We start from the raw sequence: 15,135 nt of genomic DNA on the forward strand, positions 1-15,135 counted from the left end.
GTCGTGCGAATTTCTCTAGGCGAGCTACAAGTTTTAGTGTTCTATCTTATATAGGTTCGTTTTCTAGAATTTTGACTACAAATCTCTTACACTCCATCCATATACAGTTGGTGATTTTAGTGTCATCTAGCTATTTTGTGTAACCGGATTTAATTTGTGACCAAATGAGAATTTTAGTCAAAGATCAAACAAGCAGAACCAGCTCGTTTACAAGCGGGTCGATTTCAAGTAATTTGAACAACGTAACCCAATGTTCAAAACAGAATCATGTTCCTAAAGCATATGTATACAACATCATTTTGACAAAATTTGTTAACAAAGTAAAGAAAGAGCAATACAAGTCACCAAAAATCTTTACAAGAACACAAGCCGTTTTTAAATCTATGAAACCGAGTTCGATCCCTCACGATAATCTCACGCTCATACGCCATAGAAACAAGCTTCATAACCTGATGGCAATCCCCACATATTCTAAGGTTTTTATTCACACGTATTATCGAATCATCACTCGTTTTAAGCAACCCGAAAGACACAGCCAACTTTTCACTGTGATAACTCAACGCGTTTTCCTTCTCCTCTGCCCCGATATCATGCAACACATAATCCGTTTCAGGAACATACCCGTGTTCCATTATCCGACACATTATTTCCTCGAGTTTCTTATAGATCTCTTGCATATTCGAATGACTTTTATCTCCGTTTATAAATTTGTGTATCACACCATTCACATCAATGTAACTAAACCCAGGCACTTTTTTCACTTGTTTATTTTTCATCGCGTTTCTCACCTCGCCCACATCTTTCCATCTACGATGAGCCGCGTATATGTTTGATAGTAACACAAACTCCCCATCACTGTGTGAGCCCATCTCCACAAGCTTCCTTGATGCCTTCTCGCCCATTTCTACATTGCCATACGTCTTACAAGCGCCTAATAACGTTTGCCAAAGAACAACATCCGGTTTTATAGGTATCGAATTGATGATGTCGTATGCCTCATTAAGCCGCCCCGATCTACCCAACAAATCAACCATAGTACCGTAGTGCTTGATGTTCGGAACCACCGACACATCTTTGCTCATTGTTTCAAACAACCTAACACCTTCATCTACCATACCCGAGTGGTTACAAGCACATAGCGCAGATAGATAACTCACGTTATCCGGTCGAAATCCCTCCTTACTCATTTGGTCAAAAACCTTAAGCGCTTCGGTTCCTTCACTGTTAACCCCTAGAACCATGATCATGGTGTTAAAAGTGACAACAGTTTTTACACACCTCATGTCATTAAAAACCCGATACGCCTCTGCAACATGCCCACATTTCCCAAACATGTCAATCACCGCATTACAAACATGCTCATTCATGTCAAGCTTTTCGTTCTTTGCATAACTATACACATTCTTCCCTTCCTGCACCATGCCCAGTTGCGCACACGCAGAAAGAGCACCAAGAACCGTGATCTCATTCGGCTTAAACCCAACATCTTTCATCGTCTTAAAAAGCTGCAAAGCTTCATCCGGGCGGTCCCCTTGCGCCAGCCCCGCGATCATCGCATTCCAACAAGTCACATCTCTCTCAGGCATTTCATCAAACACTTTATAAGCATAGTCCAAATACCCAGACTTAGCATACACATCCAGTAACGTAGTTTGCAACAGAATATCAGCGATAAACCCGAACCGAACCACCTGAGAATGTATCTGAACAGCTTCATTAACTGCCAGGGCTCGTGAGCAGGCTTTAAGTGTGAAAGAGCATGTGAGGGCATCAGGCTTGCAGGGGAGGACACTCAGGCTTTTGCAGTAGAAGGCGATGGCTCGGGCGGGTTGAACGCTTTGCGCGAGGCCCCGGATAATGGCGTTCCAGTCATTGGTGGCTGGGAAGGTGAGGGTTTGGAAGATGTGGGCTGCGTAAGTGAGGGTGCCGGTGGCTTGGGAGGTGGCGCAATGTTCTATGAATTTGGATCGGGTTAAGTGGAAGAGGCCGGTGGTGATGAGGTGGGATTGAAGCTGCTTGTAGTGGGAGAGTGTGGTGCATTTTTGGAGTAGTGGCTGGATGGTGACGGCCATGCCACCGGCGCCGGAAATTCGTATCTCTTATATCAACTATAACTTAACAGACACTTCAAACGGGTCATAGGTTTGGTTTCATGGTCAGTTTTTTGTCTTAACTTTTGATCGGCCAGTTTTAAAAATTCTAACCGTAGTGAAGGGTTTGGTTTACGATTTACAACGAAAACCGGCCGTATAAAATTGGACCGGACCGCAGGAATTTATCTCATTTTACAATAACCGGACTGACTTAGACTAAACATCCGGGTATGGTTTCCCATTTTGGGTCATAATTAGTGGGTAAATATTATTGGATTTAAAATTAGACCGGACCGTAAGATTTTATCTCATTTTACAACAAAATTGGATCGACTCAAACCGAACAGTCCGGTATGGGATCACATTTTCAGTCATATTTAGTGGTAAATACTAAATATTATTGGATTTCAAACATTATAGGCTTTTGTTACAAAAATAAGTGCATAAAATATATTTAAAAATTTTGGATCCTTAGGAAAGTGGGCCATGGACAGTCATCCACCTTGCCATTACCTTCATTGGTATGGTATGAAACTAACCACAACAGTCAAATTACTTTGGTTCAACCGGCGTAATCATCCATGTCGCACAATAAAAGATAAGATGACCACTCAAGTTTGAAAATTAATGGACCTAACCAGCGTTGAAACGGATCCAACCAAGAACTACGTTTTCAAAATATAAGCACAAAGAATCAAATCGTATATGTAGGTATTGGTTTGATATTGTTTTGTTTGTTCTAGTTTGATATTGTTGTTTTGTTTTGTTTGTTCTGGTTTGATGTTGTTTGTTCTGGTTTGTTCAACATTGGTTAAGACTTAAGACTAACCAAAGATGTCAATTGTTCCATGCCATCTAATATATATGGAACAAACAAAAACAAGTTTTGGGTTGTCATATGTATGTCGTTAAATAAACGGGTCACATGCATAAACATATCGTGATTGAGTTGGCATGTTTAATTAAAATGAATTGTGTTCCATATGACTTGTTCAACCATTTTAATTAAACAAATCCACCCACCAAACCATTTGGCTTGTGTAGATGATTGGGTTAAATGGGTCATGCCCAGGTTACACAATTTTAAGTGTGTCTGGGTTGATGTATTTGGCACAAATAAAATATACGGGTAATGTTTGGGTTCAACAATTCAACCAGTCAAAACGACCAAAAACTAATATTTTTACTTGAAATTCAAAAGAAGTACCTTGTCTTAGCTCATAAAGTTTATAAGGGTGCTCGGGGCACCGTCGGGGACTCCATTCGGGGACCGACTTTGCCGATTAGGGGGGTGCTGCCAACCATTCGGGGAGGGAAATCGGGGACCACATTTGGTGGTTGTTCACCGCGAGCGGGGAGGGAGAGAGATGGTGGGCCCCATTTTTCCAACCAATCAAACCATTTTGTTTTTTTTTTTTTTTTTTTGAATAAAAAAACAAGGGTAGTTAAGAGGGGAGTGGTGCCATCAAATTGGGGTGTTAGGGGAGTTTAAGAGGGGAGTTGACGTGGCACACGAGGATTGGTTTGGCGTAAGAGAGGGGACTCACCTATTAGGTGAGCACCCCTTACACCCTAAAACTATGAAATATATATCATTAAACATAACAAAGACAGTTAGCATAGACAAGTCACTATCTCAGGTAAGCATAAGTTTTCTAATCTTAAGTTTCTCATGTATATCTTTTACTTGCATATGTACAATATCTTCCTATGAAGAACAACACCTGTAAGATCAAAATCATTGATCCTCCACGAGTTTGTTGAGTAGTAACGTCAAAAGCGCGTCTCTTCTCTCAGCACGACCCTCTTCTCTAATCCTTCTTTGTTCTTCTTTTTCCCTCCACGACTGTTCGGTTCTCATCCTCTCCCTTTCCATTCTCTCCATCGATTGACGCCATTCTTGCTCAAACATTTGCCTTTCATAAGCATGTTTCTCCATCAACTGTCTCCATTGCATGTCAATCATCTGCTGCTGCTGAAAGAAATCATGCAAAATCTCTTGAATCGAATTGTTTCCTGAATTAGACGGTTTTGGAGTTGCAGGTTTGTCAATATTTGATGTCTGTGGCTGTTTTCCCCTATCGGGTTTCTTCCTTGGTTGTTGGTCTTTGTATTCGTCTTCATCTTCTGAGATTTCTTCAAGTGATTGATAAGAATCAGTTCTTGCGACCCGTTTCCTTGACTTTGACTGGCTGGAACCCGCTTCAGGGTCAAAGGGTGTCTGTGGTGTGTTTGGTGCTCTTTCGGTGAATAGAGCATGTAGTTCGTTAAAAAATGGGAATGAACGGGTGTTATCGCGATCAGATGTCTCCTTTCCCTAATCAAATATTCAAAATTCAGTTAACAACCATAAAAAAAAGTATTGAATCAGATAACTGAGATCATCATTATAACTTTATAAGCACTTAATTCAAACAAAAAATTCGAATTCCTAAATCTAAACACACAGTATTAGGGCCCTAAATGTCTAAAATAGTAAAATCACTGTCAACAAGTCAACAACAAAGAACCATATTTTTGTAATCGAACATAGTTATATGGATGGGTTAACGGGTTGAATAATGGGTAATCCGTAATCGGTTTAAAACAACTAACCTTATTTTTGTAGATGTTTTAAGCCTTGCAATCATCCAATCAATAGCCTGATTTTTTCGAGATTGTTTCTTGGTTTAAGAAAGGATTGGCTGACTAGTAATCCTCTCCTATTCCATTATGCAGCCATATCTTCTAAAACTTTTTTATCACCAAAGTCCATACATATCTTCTAATTTCCATATCTTAAATATCTTCCATAATCAACATCGTTTCTATAGCGTTCGCTAATAAGTAATAACTAATATTGATATTTTAAAAAGGTTGTACTTTTTTGTTAAACTAGTCCATTTTCTAACCCGAAACCCGATCTAACCTGATCACCGAAGAACCCGAATCTATAAAGGGTCGGTTATCGGGTTATATATTTAGCTTTGAGAACCCCAAAACCCCGAAACCCGATTAAAAAACCCGAAGAACACCTCTACTTATAACCACTTAATTCAATGATCAATACGAATTCATACATCTAAACACATAAAATCACTGCCAACAAACAAGAACAAATTTCCTAAATTAGGGCTAAATCACACAATGTCTAAGAAGTAAGAACCCTACATAAAATTAGGCCCGGCAAAACAGGTCTAATCGTGTTTAACAGGTCACAGACTAGACGACACGATTAACACAAGTAATACGACTCGGTTAACTAATTGCTAACCCTACATAAAACATTAACAACCAATAAACAAACAAGCAAATCAACGAAAACCGAGAAACAACCGATAACCTTATATCGACTGATGAGGTTCTTCCACTTGCATTTACACTGCTCCGGAGTTCTCCTATACCCTAACCCCTTCATCCTGGCAGCAACCACCTCCCACAAACTCTTATTCCTCTTCGCCACAGTAAAATCCCCTTCTAACCCCCCTCTAATCGCAATCAAATCCCTCGTCTCCTGCTGGCTCCACATCGGCACCCTCTCAGTATCCCCAACACCGCCAGCCACCGCTGGCAGCGGCAACAGCGGCGGCTGCGGCGGCGGCGGTGGAGGTTCAGTCATCATCATATGTGTCAATCGAGTTAGGGTTTCATTGTTGTTAAGTACCCTGTCTCCACCGCCGCTGCTGCTGCTGTTGCTGTTGCCACCGAACATGATTTTGTTGATGATATGTGTGGTTTATGAAGTTTGGAATTGGATTGTGTGGTTCATGTGAGTATGAGACATTGGTGTTGGTGGTTGTGGTGGTGGTTTGCGGTTGAAAGGGTGAATCGGCGGTGGGGGTGGGTGGAGATTTATGCCGGAAAAAGTCAAAAAAGTGCTTTTTGTTGGTTGACTCAAGGTGGGAAAACAAGCACTAGCTGCAGACTTGTGTTTTGCCGGTTTTTAATGTCTTTGAAAAGTTAATGTATTTGAAAAACCGGTCAATAATTGAATAATACCAACCGGTAACTTTTTTTTAACGACCAACAGAATCAATCATGAGCACTTTCGGGGTATTCACTGTATCAAACGGAGTACTCTGAAAGTAATCCGATTCTACCACCAATCCCGGGGAAAATCTGATAACCCACCCGTCGTAGGCACGACGGTGAAATTACCAGTAAAACCGGTTTGGCTCAAGGATCGAACCCAAGGTTTCCATGGGTCTCCTATCATTGTCCACTAATGTATCACTCTACAACAAATGAAAGTTGAACTTGCATCTCTTAAGAGAAATGCAAGCCGATTTACTATAACAACTAAAAGAGAAAAGTTAAAAAGTAAGATCTGATGGGTTAAATGGATATCGACGGTGTTTTACATTCATAGAAAACCATAAAAATGACTAGTGGTACTGATATTGTTCGGATGGAACTGGTTGCGTTTGGTTCATCATGGTATCGGCACTCGTAGAGCCTACGTCTACGATACCATAAAAGTTATATATTTTGAATAAAACTTTGTTTTTTATAAAATTTATACCGAAATTTTTAGGATTAAAAGTATACATAACTGTGTATTTGATTTTTTAAAAAGGTTAACGAACACAAGTTATTAAAAAATATAAATTGAATGGGTTAAAAGTGTATGCTTCATGGTAAGGATATTTAAAATTCGATTTAGATTCGAAAAATTCAATACATATGTTACGATAATAAAGGGAATTAGTAAAAATAAGTTGACCTACATTGAATGAAACTTATTACATAGAATGCATTAAACGCGTTTTCTAACGACTAAATTTTTGTCAACCTCAACCACGTAGAAACACAAATCCTTATTCAACACCTTGATACCGCTAGACCATATATTTAAGAGTTACAAAAAATAAAATGTTTATAACGTTCAGGGCCGGCCTTAAAAATTTGTGTATCTTGTTCGAGTTTGAGAAAACGTGCCCATAGGCCTTAACGAAATTGGGTATTGGACTCACTAAAGGTCTAAACTTAATGCCAATGTGCTAATAACTAATCTAAATCATACAAACAGTTATGTATGTGGGCCTATGTTGGTGTTTGTATGAGTGTACCCTATTAATTTTTTTTACATATGTAGTAAGTGGACCTATGTTGGTGTTTGTATGAGTATACCCTATTAATTTTTTTCATATGCATATTGGATTTTTTCTAAAATAACGTGTCATTCGAAATATCAGACCCTACCCAGTGATCCTCCCCGCACACCCTCAGGGTCGCCCATGATAACGTTAATGTCTTTGCATTTCATAGTGTTTAAAAAGTTTGCACTCAAAATTCAGTTTGCGAAAGGTCATGATGTTGGATCAGTTCTGTTTAAACATAAGGGAAAACATGTAAATAATACCTGTTACAGCAGACAGGCCAGCAGAGAATCCAGTCAGAGATGCAGCCATTGAGTTCGACATACTTGTCAGGATGATCTGGTTCCTCCTTAGGGTGTAAAGTTATGATGGTGATGAAACCGAGATAAGGGAGGTTTCGGTTATGGAGAAAGAGACGAGATGATGTTATGAGGGTTGTGTGAGTTGTGTAATTGTCTAACCCTTAAACTCTCTAATAATCTCCTTATATATACACCCAAGAGGAAACCTAATTAGTTAATAAGGGTAATATGGTCCATCAACAATTACCAACTAATTATTAATGGGTTATTATTATATTTTGATCTAATATAATATAAATGATTATAATGGCTAAAATATTAAATATTATATTAATAATATATTTAATCTCACATTCTCCCATTTATCATGAGTATTAGATGAGCCTGCCTAGGAGTTAGCACTCATTTTAGCCTTAAACCAAGAACTATAGCAGAGAAATACAGCCGTTGAATCATCATTCGACTCAGGACCCCCATTAATCATACTATAGCCTCAATTTAAAACCTAATGGTTATGATCAAAATACTTATAAGCCCTTTAGCGTCTGATTTGTATTTATATTTGTCTATATGTCATTACACCGGCAGAACATATGTTAGGACATACAAAATCAAACTGAGGAAATTTAATTAATTAAAACATAAGCTAGTACAATATGCCATTAAATAAGGTCTTTAGTAAGTCCCATATTCGATACATGTTCTTCGAAAACTTTAGGTGGGAGACCTTTAGTCATCGGATCCGCAAGCATATCTTTAGTACTAATATACTCAATACAAAGATTATTTTCCTCAACTCGTTCACGTACGAACAAATATTTTGTATCGAGATATAAACCAGCTCCAGTCGAACTGTTATTGTTCGAGAAACTAACGACAGCTGAGTTATCACAGTAAAGCCTCAATGGTCTAGAAATGGAATTAACAATTTTAAGTCCAGTGATCAGATTTCTAAGCAACATTCCATGACAGGTTGTGTTGTAAACAGCAATGTATTCTGCCATCATTGTGGAAGTTGTAGTTAACTGTTGTTTATGACTCTTCCATGAGATAGGTCCGCCTGCTAACATAAAGATGTAGCCCGAAGTGGATTTCTTGTCATCTTTGCATTTGGCAAAGTCAGAATCAGAATAACCTACCACTTCTAAGTGATCACTTCTTCTATATGTCAGTTTATGGTCTTTCGTCCCTTGTAGATATCTGAGGACCTTCTTAGCTGCTTTCCAGTGATCTAGGCCATGATTAGTCTGATAACGGCCTAGCATTCCAGCAATATAAGCGATATCTGGGCGAGTACAGACTTGAGCATACATCAGGCTCCCGACTACTGACGCGTAAGGTATCTGGCTCATTTGCTCCTTTTCAACCTCTGTTGTCGGACACTGGAATGAACCAAAAACATCTCCCTTAACTACTGGAGCGACTGAGGGTTTGCACTGTTGCATATTGTAACGTGTAAGGACACGATCTATGTAAGTCTTTTGAGACAATCCTAAGATCCCTTTGTGTCTATCTCGGTGAATTTCGATGCCAGTGACGTAATAAGCATCTCCGAGATCCTTCATGTCGAAGTTATGCGAGAGTAACCGCTTCGACTCATGCAACATGTCTAAACTATTACTTGCCAATAGAATATCATCTACGTAAAGGACAAGTATAGTAAAATTACTCCCACTCATCTTGAGGTAGGTGCATTGATCCACTTGATTCTTCATAAAACCTTGCCTCTTTATGACTTCATCAAACTTGAGGTACCATTGATGCGATGCTTGTTTTAACCCATAAATGGATTTCTTCAACTTACAGACTAGATGCTCCTGACCTTCAGGTTTAAAGCCTTCAGGTTGTTTCATGTAAACATCTTCATCTAAGTCTCCGTTAAGGAAAGCAGTTTTGACGTCCATCTGATGCAGCTCTAAATCAAAATGGGCTACTAGGGCCATAACGATCCTTAATGAATCTTTACGAGAGACAGTGAAAACGTCTCTTGATAATCAATTCCCTCTTTCTGAGTGTAGCCCTTTGCAACCAATCTCGCTTTGTAGCGTTCAACGTTCCCATTCGGATCCAGTTTTGTTTTGAACACCCATTTACAACCTACAGGTTTGACTCCGTTGGGTAATTCTACCAAATCCCAAACGTCATTTTTCTTCATGGATTCAAGCTCATCAATCATTGCTTTGTTCCATTCAGAAGACTGATCACTGCTAATGGCTTCATTATAAGAGATAGGATCATTGAGCTTTCCAGCATCCATTTCAATCAGGTAGGTAACATAATCATCCCAATTAGTAGGCCTTCTTTGCCTAGATGACCTCCTGAGTTGATAATCGGGTTCAGCGTTGTCTTGGTTTTGAGCGTTTGATGTGCCTTCGTTATGAGGTATAATGGGTTCTGACTGTGGAGATGGAGTTTGTGCAGTGGCTTCAGGTGCAGTTGTTGCATGGGGTACAAGAGGAGTAAACGGAGTAATGGTAAGCGACGAGTCTCTCCCCCCGCGTCTTGTACTTCTTGCAATACTTCGTAAGGGTTGGTACTGCTCCCACTGACCTTGAAATCCTCCAGGAACGCAGCACGCTTGGTTTCAACAATACGGGTGACATGGGAAGGACAATAGAAACGATAACCCTTCGAATGATCAGGATACCCGATAAAGAAGCAAGTAACTGTTTTAGGGTCAAGTTTCCTTAGGAAAGGATTATAGAGTTTTGCTTCAGCAATGCAGCCCCATACTTTCATATATTTAAGACTCGGTTTCCTTCCTGTCCAAAGTTCATAAGGAGTTTTAGGGAAAGACTTAGAAGGAACTCTATTGAGTATATGAACAGCTGCTTTTAACGCTTCAGTCCAGAGGAATAATGGTAAATTAGTGTTGGCTAACATACTGCGCACCATGTTCATAAGGGTACGATTTCTTCGTTCAGCGACACCGTTCTGCTGAGGTGTACCAGGCATGGTGTATTGGTTCACAATCCCCTGGCCCTTACAAAACTCATAAAATGGACCAGGAGCTTGACCACATCAGTATGTCTTCCATAATATTCACCGCCTCTATCTGATCTCACAACTTTAATCTGACGATCTAATTGCTTTTCAACTCCAGCTTTATAATCTTTAAAAGTTGTAAGAGATTCAGACTTTTCCTTAATAAGATATAAGTACATTTAACGAGAATAATCATCAATGAAAGTGATAAATGAAGTATGTCCTGTTATGCCAGCGATTTGGTAAGGACCACTAATGTCAGTATGAATGAGTTCTAATAAATTAGAGCTCCTAGTGGCACCTTTCTTATTCGTTGATGTCATTTTGCCTTTAAGACATTTGACACATGTTCCAAAATCAGTGAAATCGAGAGGAGGTAAGACTTCATCCTTTACGAGACGACTTAATCGTTCTCTTGAGATGTGGCCTAAACGTTGATGCCACAACATATATGAAGTCTCTAACTCTCGTTTCTTTTCCATCTTTGTGAGTGATTCATTAATATTATATGACAACAAAGATTTGGAAAAATTATTATCTAGTTCTAATCTATAGAGACCACCATCCAGAATGCCAGTACCATAAACAACGGAATCATAGAGAATAGAGAGTTTGCGATGACCATGAGAAACGACAAAACCGTCCATGTCTAACTTTGGTCCTGATACAAGGTTCCAAGTTACCTCAGGAACATATAAGGTATCATAAAGTTTAATACATAAACCAGTTTTCAAAAATAATTGTAATGTTCCTATGGCCTTCACTTCTAATTCCCGATCATCCCCAACTTTATGTGTTCTTTGGTTTCTTCCCAGCTTCCGGATTGAAAGGAATCCCTGAGTAGAGTTAGTTACATGAACCATAGAACCAAAATCAAACCACCAAGAATTAGCGGGAACATTTAAATTAAAGGACTCAACTATCATGAAAAAATCGTTACCTTTTTTAGCCAGCCACTCCTTGAAGTCAGGGCATTCCTTTTGCTTATGTCCTGTTTTCTTACAGAACTTGCAATAGGGTTTGCCTAAGGAGCTCTTAGAGCTGGAAGGTGCACTTGTATTAGGATTTGGCTTTTGGACTTTGGAAGCATCCTTTCTTTGATGATTGTGCTTCCTCTTCTTTTGGACTTGTGTTTGCCGGTTTTTAATGTCTTTGAAAAGTTAATGTATTTGAAAAACCGGTCAATAATTGAATAATACCAACCGGTAACTTTTTTTTAATGACCAACAGAATCAATCACGAGCACTTTCGGGGTATCCACTGTACCAAAAGGAGTACTCCGAGAGTAATCCGAGTCCACCACCAATCCCGGGGAAAATCCGATAACTCACCCGCCGTAGGCACGATGGTGAAATCACCGGTAAAACCGGTTTGTCTCAAGGATCGAACCCAAGGTTTCCATGGGTCTCCTATCATTGCCCACTAATGTCTCACTCTGCAACAAATGAAAGTTGAACTTGCATCTCTTAAGAGAAATGCAAGCCGATTTACTATAACAACTAAAAGAGAAAAGTTAAAAAGTAAGTTCTGATGGGTTAAATGGATATCGACTGTGTTTTACATTCATAGAAAACCATAAAAATGACTAGTGGTACTGATATTGTTCGGATGGAATTGGTTGCGTTTGGTTCATCATGGTATCGGCACTCGTAGAGCCTACGTCTACGATACCATAAAAGTTCTATATTTTGAATAAAACTTTGTTTTTAATAAAATTTATACCGAAATGTTGAGGATCAAAAGTATACATAACTGTGTATTTGATTTTTTAAAAAGGTTAACGAACACAAGTTATTAAAAAATATAAATTGAATGGGTTAAAAGTGTATGCTTCATGGTAAGGATGTTTAAAATTCGATTTAGATTCGAAAAATTCAATACATATTTTACGATAATAAAAGGAAATAGTAAAAATAAGTTGACCTACATTGAATGAAACTTAGAATTACATAGAATGCATTAAACGCGTTAAAAACGACTAAATTTTTGTCAACCTCAACCACTTAGAAACACAAATCCTTATTCAACACCTTGATACCGCTAGACCATATATTTAAGAGTTACAAAAAATAAAATGTTTATAACGTTCAGGGCCGGCCTTAAAAATTTGTGTATCTTATTCGAGTTTGAGAAAACGTGCCCATAGGCCTTAACGAAATTGGGTATTGGACTCACTAAAAGTCTAAACTTAATGCCAATGTGCTAATAACTAATCTAAACCATACAAACAGTTTTGTATGTGGACCTATGTTGGTGTTTGTATGAGTGTACCCTATTAATTTTTTTTACATATGCAGTAAGTGGACCTATGTTGGTGTTTTATGAGTATAGCCTATTAATTTTTTTTACATATGCATATTGGATTTTTTCTAAAATAACGTGTCATTCGAAATATCAGACCCTGCCCAGTGATCCTCCACGCTCACCCTCAGGGTCGCCCATGATAACGTTAATGTCTTTGCATTTCATAGTGTTCTCATATGTTTAGCTAATGAGAAATTGGTTCTAAAAAGTTTGCACTCAAAATTCAGTTTGCGAAAGGTCATGACATTCATGTTTGAAAGTCGAGTGCATTAACAACTTATTCTCACTTATTACAAGTGACAAGATCTTTAATTTTTAAATAGGGAGCTTAAATTTTCAGTAAAAATTTGCTACATATAAAAAAACTAAATGAGGGAATAGTGCCAGGCAGCTTGCCTGGCACTTCCCTATTGGACCAGCTCATTTTTAATTTACATTTATTTCCAGTTTAAAATTACGTTTTCGTCATTCGTTTAAAATTACATTTTTGTCCCCAGCTCAAAATAAAATTATAATTTTACCCCTATCTCTAATTACGCTTTTGCCCCCGGTTCAAAACTCATTTTTAATTTTGTTCCCAGTTTAAAATTACGGTTTCGCCCTCCGTTTAAATTTACGTTTTTGCCCTCAGTTCAAAAAATAATGTTGTTTTTTTTCCTCTAGCTCAAAATTACGCTTCTGCCCTCAGCTCAAAATTATGTTTGCCTGGCACTTCCCTATTAGACCAACCCATTTTTAATTTTATTTTATTCCCAGTTTAAAATTACGCTTTCGTCCTTCGTTTAAAATTAAGTTTTTGCCCTCAGCTCAAAATAAAATTATAATTTTGCCCCTAGCTCGAAATTACGTTTTTGCCCTCGGTTCAAAAACTCATTTTTTATTTTGTTCCCTATTTAAAATTACGGTTTCGCCCTCCGTTTAAAATTACGTTTTTACCCCCAGTTCAAAATAAAATGTTGTTTTTTTCCTCTAGCTCAAAATTACGATTTTGTCATATGCTCAAAATTACGTTTTTCCCACAGTTCAAAATAAAATTACGTTTTTCCCCTTAGCTCAAAATTATGATTTTGCTCTCAGTTTAAAATTATGATTTCGCCTCCAGTTCAAAATATAATTACGATTTTGCTCTCTGTACAGACATATATGTTATGAGAGAGAAATATTCGGTCTATTGCCTCACAACGCGGGCGGGACAAAAACTAGTTACACTACAAAATGAAAAAAAACTGTTTATTTGTTGGCTTGGGTTTAATATGGATTCACATTTTAAGTTTTAATTGTTTAAAATTTCTTGTTTAAATGTTTAAAATTTCTGGATATTAAATATAGTTCGTTATGAAACAGTTAATGGAAAAAACGCAAACACACATATATTAACCACACTAGGTTATAATCCAGTGTATTACATGGTTTGAAAAAATATAATATTATATAACTTAATAATAAAAAAATGTTTTTAAAAAACCCATGTGTGGGTTGAATAAATCATCTATTATACGAGTTGAATAAAATATAATATCAAATGTCAACACATATAGTTGTCAATATATAACTTTAAAAAATTGAACTTTAACGTGACATTTATAAATTTTATTAAGTTAATTTTAAAATATTTTTTTAACTATGTATTAATTATTTTTATATAATTGATAATGCTAATTCAACTTAAGTGTACTTACTTCTTTAAATATTATTTAACATAGTTAAGTTAACTTAAATTAGATTTATAAATATATAAAAATATATACATATAAAAAATAAAGAACTAAAATTTGGATTTTTTATCGCAATTTTATTATTATTATTATTTTTTTGAACCAAAACTTCATTCACACCGGAGCGACCTCAAACCGAGGAGCACCCCAAAAAACCACTATACAATATACAAAGGGTATTTCACCCAATCATCCCAAACAATCATTTTAAGTCTAGACCTATGTTTCAACCAAATAAACGGCAAAGCCTTAACTTGAGCGATAACATCAATGACTCTAGGAGTACCTCCTTTAAACACCTTGTTGTTCCTCACAATCCAAATCGCCCAACTAGTAATCCTCAAAATCCCCATAACGATCCTTCTCTCTTCTTTAGATTTAAAATAAGTCTGATTCATTTGCAGAAGCTCATCAATCAAAATCGGATTCCAACCACCTATCCTACACCAATGCCATATCTTACTCCACACTTCAGAGCTAAAACCACATTGAACCATAAGATGCGCTACCGTTTCCTCAACATAATCACATAACGGACATTTAGTATCCAAAATGTTTATGTTTCTCCTCATCAAAGCATCCCGAGTCGCTATACGATCCATACCCAATCTCCACACACATATATATATATATATATATATATATATATATATATATA

The 15,135-nt window shown here is 37.5% G+C and overlaps 2 protein-coding genes across 2 annotated transcripts; both read right to left on the minus strand.

The window, feature by feature from the left end:
* Window positions 1-223: 223 nt before the first annotated feature.
* Window positions 224-2,133, minus strand: LOC110930147 (pentatricopeptide repeat-containing protein At1g34160). The gene has a single exon (XM_022173381.2). It carries the CDS (start codon window positions 2,070-2,072, stop codon window positions 342-344), a length of 1,731 nt encoding a protein of 576 aa, XP_022029073.1. The 5' UTR covers window positions 2,073-2,133; the 3' UTR covers window positions 224-341.
* A 1,536-nt stretch (window positions 2,134-3,669) lies between these two features.
* Window positions 3,670-6,008, minus strand: LOC110930148 (trihelix transcription factor GT-3b). Its single transcript, XM_022173382.2, has 2 exons — window positions 5,416-6,008; window positions 3,670-4,410 (listed from the first exon to the last, which is right to left on the minus strand). Exons 1-2 carry the CDS (start codon window positions 5,782-5,784, stop codon window positions 3,832-3,834), a joined length of 948 nt encoding a protein of 315 aa, XP_022029074.1. The 5' UTR covers window positions 5,785-6,008; the 3' UTR covers window positions 3,670-3,831.
* Window positions 6,009-15,135: the final 9,127 nt, after the last annotated feature.

Source organism: Helianthus annuus, chromosome 3, assembly GCF_002127325.2.
Source record: "Helianthus annuus cultivar XRQ/B chromosome 3, HanXRQr2.0-SUNRISE, whole genome shotgun sequence".
In the NCBI taxonomy this organism is placed as follows: Eukaryota; Viridiplantae; Streptophyta; class Magnoliopsida; order Asterales; family Asteraceae; genus Helianthus; species Helianthus annuus.

Bases quoted from the DNA above. Each gene is read 5' to 3' on its own strand.
- LOC110930148 (XM_022173382.2), bottom strand. From the start codon at position 5,784: ATGTTCGGTGGCAACAGCAACAGCAGCAGCAGCGGCGGTGGAGACAGG. The intron at 4,411-5,415 runs GTTATCGGTTGT...ATATTTGATTAG, and splicing joins ACCTCATCAGTCGATATAAG to GGAAAGGAGACATCTGATCG.
- LOC110930147 (XM_022173381.2), bottom strand. From the start codon at position 2,072: ATGGCCGTCACCATCCAGCCACTACTCCAAAAATGCACCACACTCTCC.